The 3,575-nt window shown below is 43.1% G+C and overlaps 1 protein-coding gene across 1 annotated transcript; it reads left to right on the plus strand.

The window, feature by feature from the left end:
* The first annotated feature begins 278 nt into the window (after positions 1-278).
* Kcnj2 (potassium inwardly rectifying channel subfamily J member 2) lies at positions 279-3,139 on the plus strand. Its single transcript, XM_036197461.1, has one exon. It carries the CDS (start codon positions 382-384, stop codon positions 1,663-1,665), a length of 1,284 nt encoding a protein of 427 aa, XP_036053354.1. The 5' UTR covers positions 279-381; the 3' UTR covers positions 1,666-3,139.
* The last annotated feature ends 436 nt before the right edge of the window (positions 3,140-3,575 follow it).

Here is a 3,575-nt window from a genome sequence, read left to right on the forward strand (position 1 = left end):
GGAACAAAGAAAACTCCACACAATCCAATCCAGGGTAAATTTGTTTGTGTCCTGTTCTGTTTTTGTTAAGATGGGGATATTGTCTTAAACAGTAGGACTCCTGTAAGTATGGCTGTTTTGTAATGACTACTCTCTTTTCTTGCAGGGCAAGTTCTCTGGATGTCAGCTGAGTTACTAAGGTAACTCTATTGGTCAAAAGGCAAACCTTGGTAGAATCCCAAGGTCCTTTGGAAGCATCCACCTCTCCTCTTTTTTTTTTTTTTTTTTTAAATTTTTGGTGTGTGTGTCTTCACCGAACATTCAAAACTGTTTCTTCAAAGGGTTTTGCAAAAACTCAGACTGTTTTCTAAAGCAGAAACACTGGCGTCCAACGCGGAAGCAATGGGCAGTGTGCGAACCAACCGCTACAGCATTGTCTCTTCAGAAGAAGATGGCATGAAGTTGGCCACCATGGCAGTGGCCAACGGTTTCGGGAATGGCAAGAGTAAAGTCCACACCCGGCAACAATGCAGGAGCCGATTTGTGAAGAAAGATGGGCACTGCAATGTCCAGTTCATTAATGTGGGTGAGAAGGGACAGAGGTACCTGGCAGACATCTTTACCACCTGTGTTGACATTCGTTGGCGATGGATGCTGGTTATCTTCTGCCTGGCATTTGTGCTCTCCTGGCTGTTCTTTGGCTGTGTGTTTTGGTTGATAGCTCTGCTCCATGGGGATCTGGATGCTTCTAAAGAGAGCAAAGCTTGTGTGTCTGAGGTCAACAGCTTTACAGCTGCCTTCCTCTTCTCCATTGAGACCCAGACAACCATAGGCTATGGTTTCAGGTGTGTTACAGATGAGTGCCCAATTGCTGTTTTCATGGTGGTATTCCAGTCAATTGTAGGCTGCATCATCGACGCCTTCATCATTGGCGCAGTCATGGCAAAGATGGCAAAGCCAAAGAAGAGAAATGAGACTCTTGTTTTCAGTCACAACGCTGTGATTGCCATGAGGGACGGCAAACTATGCTTAATGTGGAGGGTGGGCAATCTTCGCAAAAGCCACCTTGTGGAAGCTCACGTCCGGGCACAGCTACTCAAATCCAGAATCACTTCAGAAGGGGAATATATTCCCTTGGACCAGATAGACATCAATGTTGGTTTTGATAGTGGAATTGACCGTATATTTCTGGTGTCCCCTATCACTATTGTCCATGAAATAGATGAAGACAGCCCTTTATATGACTTGAGTAAGCAAGACATTGACAATGCAGACTTTGAAATTGTTGTCATACTGGAAGGCATGGTGGAAGCCACTGCCATGACAACACAATGCCGGAGTTCCTATCTGGCCAATGAAATTCTCTGGGGTCACCGCTATGAGCCAGTGCTCTTTGAAGAGAAACACTACTACAAAGTGGACTATTCAAGATTCCATAAGACTTACGAGGTACCTAACACTCCCCTTTGTAGTGCCAGAGACTTAGCAGAGAAGAAATACATCCTCTCAAATGCTAATTCATTTTGCTATGAAAATGAAGTAGCCCTCACAAGCAAAGAGGAAGAGGACAGTGAAAATGGAGTCCCAGAGAGCACAAGTACAGACTCACCTCCTGGCATAGATCTTCACAACCAAGCAAGTGTACCTCTAGAGCCCAGGCCGTTAAGGAGAGAATCGGAGATATGACTGGCTGATTGCGTCTTTGGAATATTTATGTCGCTACACAGTCTGTTGTTGGTCAGAGATCCGAGACAGTTATACAGACCTTGGTACTGGTCAAGAGGTGGGTGAAAGTGAGCAGCCACAAGAGACTAAGGCTAGCACAAAGGTTTCAAGAAAGACTGTAAGCTGGATGACTGGTGTAAAGTGCTTTGCAGGCCTTCGAGTGACCCGATGGCACATATCTGGTGTAGAATGAGTTGCGGGATTTTAAATGTATTTGTTTTGTGTTTTTACAAAACTTGAACATGCAGGCAAGCCTCAGTTTTGGTATTTAGCTTACCTGGAATGCTTCTCTTTAGGGGAACAAGGATGATTTTAATGGCATAACACAGGCAAGATTCTGCCTTAATTTTTTGAAAAGCTGCTAACTACATGAACACAAACTGTATTTTTGTTGCAGTGTGGTTTATCTTTTACATAATTTTAAAACGTCAGTGTTGAACATTGTTGAAGGCACACAGTGTGCTTCAAAGTGTCAAGTATTTGGCTATTAACTGCCAAAATGAGAGCCTGATTTTCTGAGGCCAGTAATTTGTTTGCTAAGATTGATCTCTCTTATCTCTGATATCTCTCTCTCTCTCTCTCTCTCTCTCTCTCTCTCTCTCTCTCTCTCCACTTTCTTGTTACGTAAGGGCATTATGTAACACTAGCCAAATGGTAGCCTCTGGGTTTTATACTTTTTCTTTACACAACACTAATAGGTTATCTCAAATTTTCAGTTAGACTACCTAAAATAAATACCAAAGATAATGCACATTTTTTGCACAGTGGAGTTTATATTAAAAAGGGGGGGGGGGAAAGCCCCATGGGTTGTCTGAGAAATCCAGAGACTAACTTTGAACCTCAACAAGATGTTGAACAGCCTGTTCGTTCTGCACCTTAGTCTGAAAAAGAGCATCAAAGTCGATAAACGTGTGTTTTCAATTTTGTTCTCTGTGCATCCTTCTCATTTGAAGAGGAAGGGAAAGAGGACATGGGTCACACCTACATACACACTGTACTAATGTCTTTCTTTCCCTGATAGATAGTGTTGATCAGGCTAATGTATTCAAATGAGAGAGAGAGAGAGAGAGAGAGAGAGAGAGAGAGAGAGAGAGAGAGAGAGAGAGAGAGAGAGACTCAGACCTTTCTGAGCTTTCCTCTTTCTGCACATTCCAAAGCTTATTCCCTAAGATCAGATCTTGCTTGAACTTTGTGGTAACCTGGCATCCTCTAAACAGAGGCATCCAGCATGGAAGATAGATAGATTTCAAATTTTGCAGCTGAATCATGGCCTTGACTGTCAGGGCATTTCTAGCTTGGTGGCATATTAGGAAAGATATCTGGCCTCTAGGCTTATTCTTCTGAGGGATCTGCAGAGAATCAACATGGACTAAATATGACAAATCAGGGGATCTCTCTCTCTCTCTCTCTCTCTCTATCTCTCTCTATCTCTCTCTCTCTCTCTGCACGTGTGTGTGTGTGTGTGTGTGTGTGTGTGTGTGTTTATGTGTGTGCCACTTCAATGCAAAAATCTGCTTTATATGGAAGAGGTAGCCGCCTTTTTAATGGCAGAAGGTAGGCGAAAATGTCTCAGTATTTTAGAGTCTTAGTGAGCCATATAAACACAACACAATTACAAGCTAATGAGTTAAGAGTCTAAAGGGTTATTTCTCTCTGTGTACACACTCACGATTAATGTGAGCTGGCCATTGTCTCTTATAAAGTCCCAGAGCAGGTTACCAAGGACACATTATTTTCTAGAACCCTCTTCTGCCTCGTCACCTGCCTTGATGAAAACATCTCTCCCCACCCCCACTCTAGACAATAATGCAAGTCTCCCTCCCTTTCCGTCTTTAGAGTTTAAAGTTCCCTACTTGTGGATCCTAGGGCTG

The sequence above is a fragment of the Onychomys torridus genome, chromosome 8 (genome assembly GCF_903995425.1).
Source record: "Onychomys torridus chromosome 8, mOncTor1.1, whole genome shotgun sequence".
Lineage (NCBI taxonomy): Eukaryota > Metazoa > Chordata > Mammalia > Rodentia > Cricetidae > Onychomys > Onychomys torridus.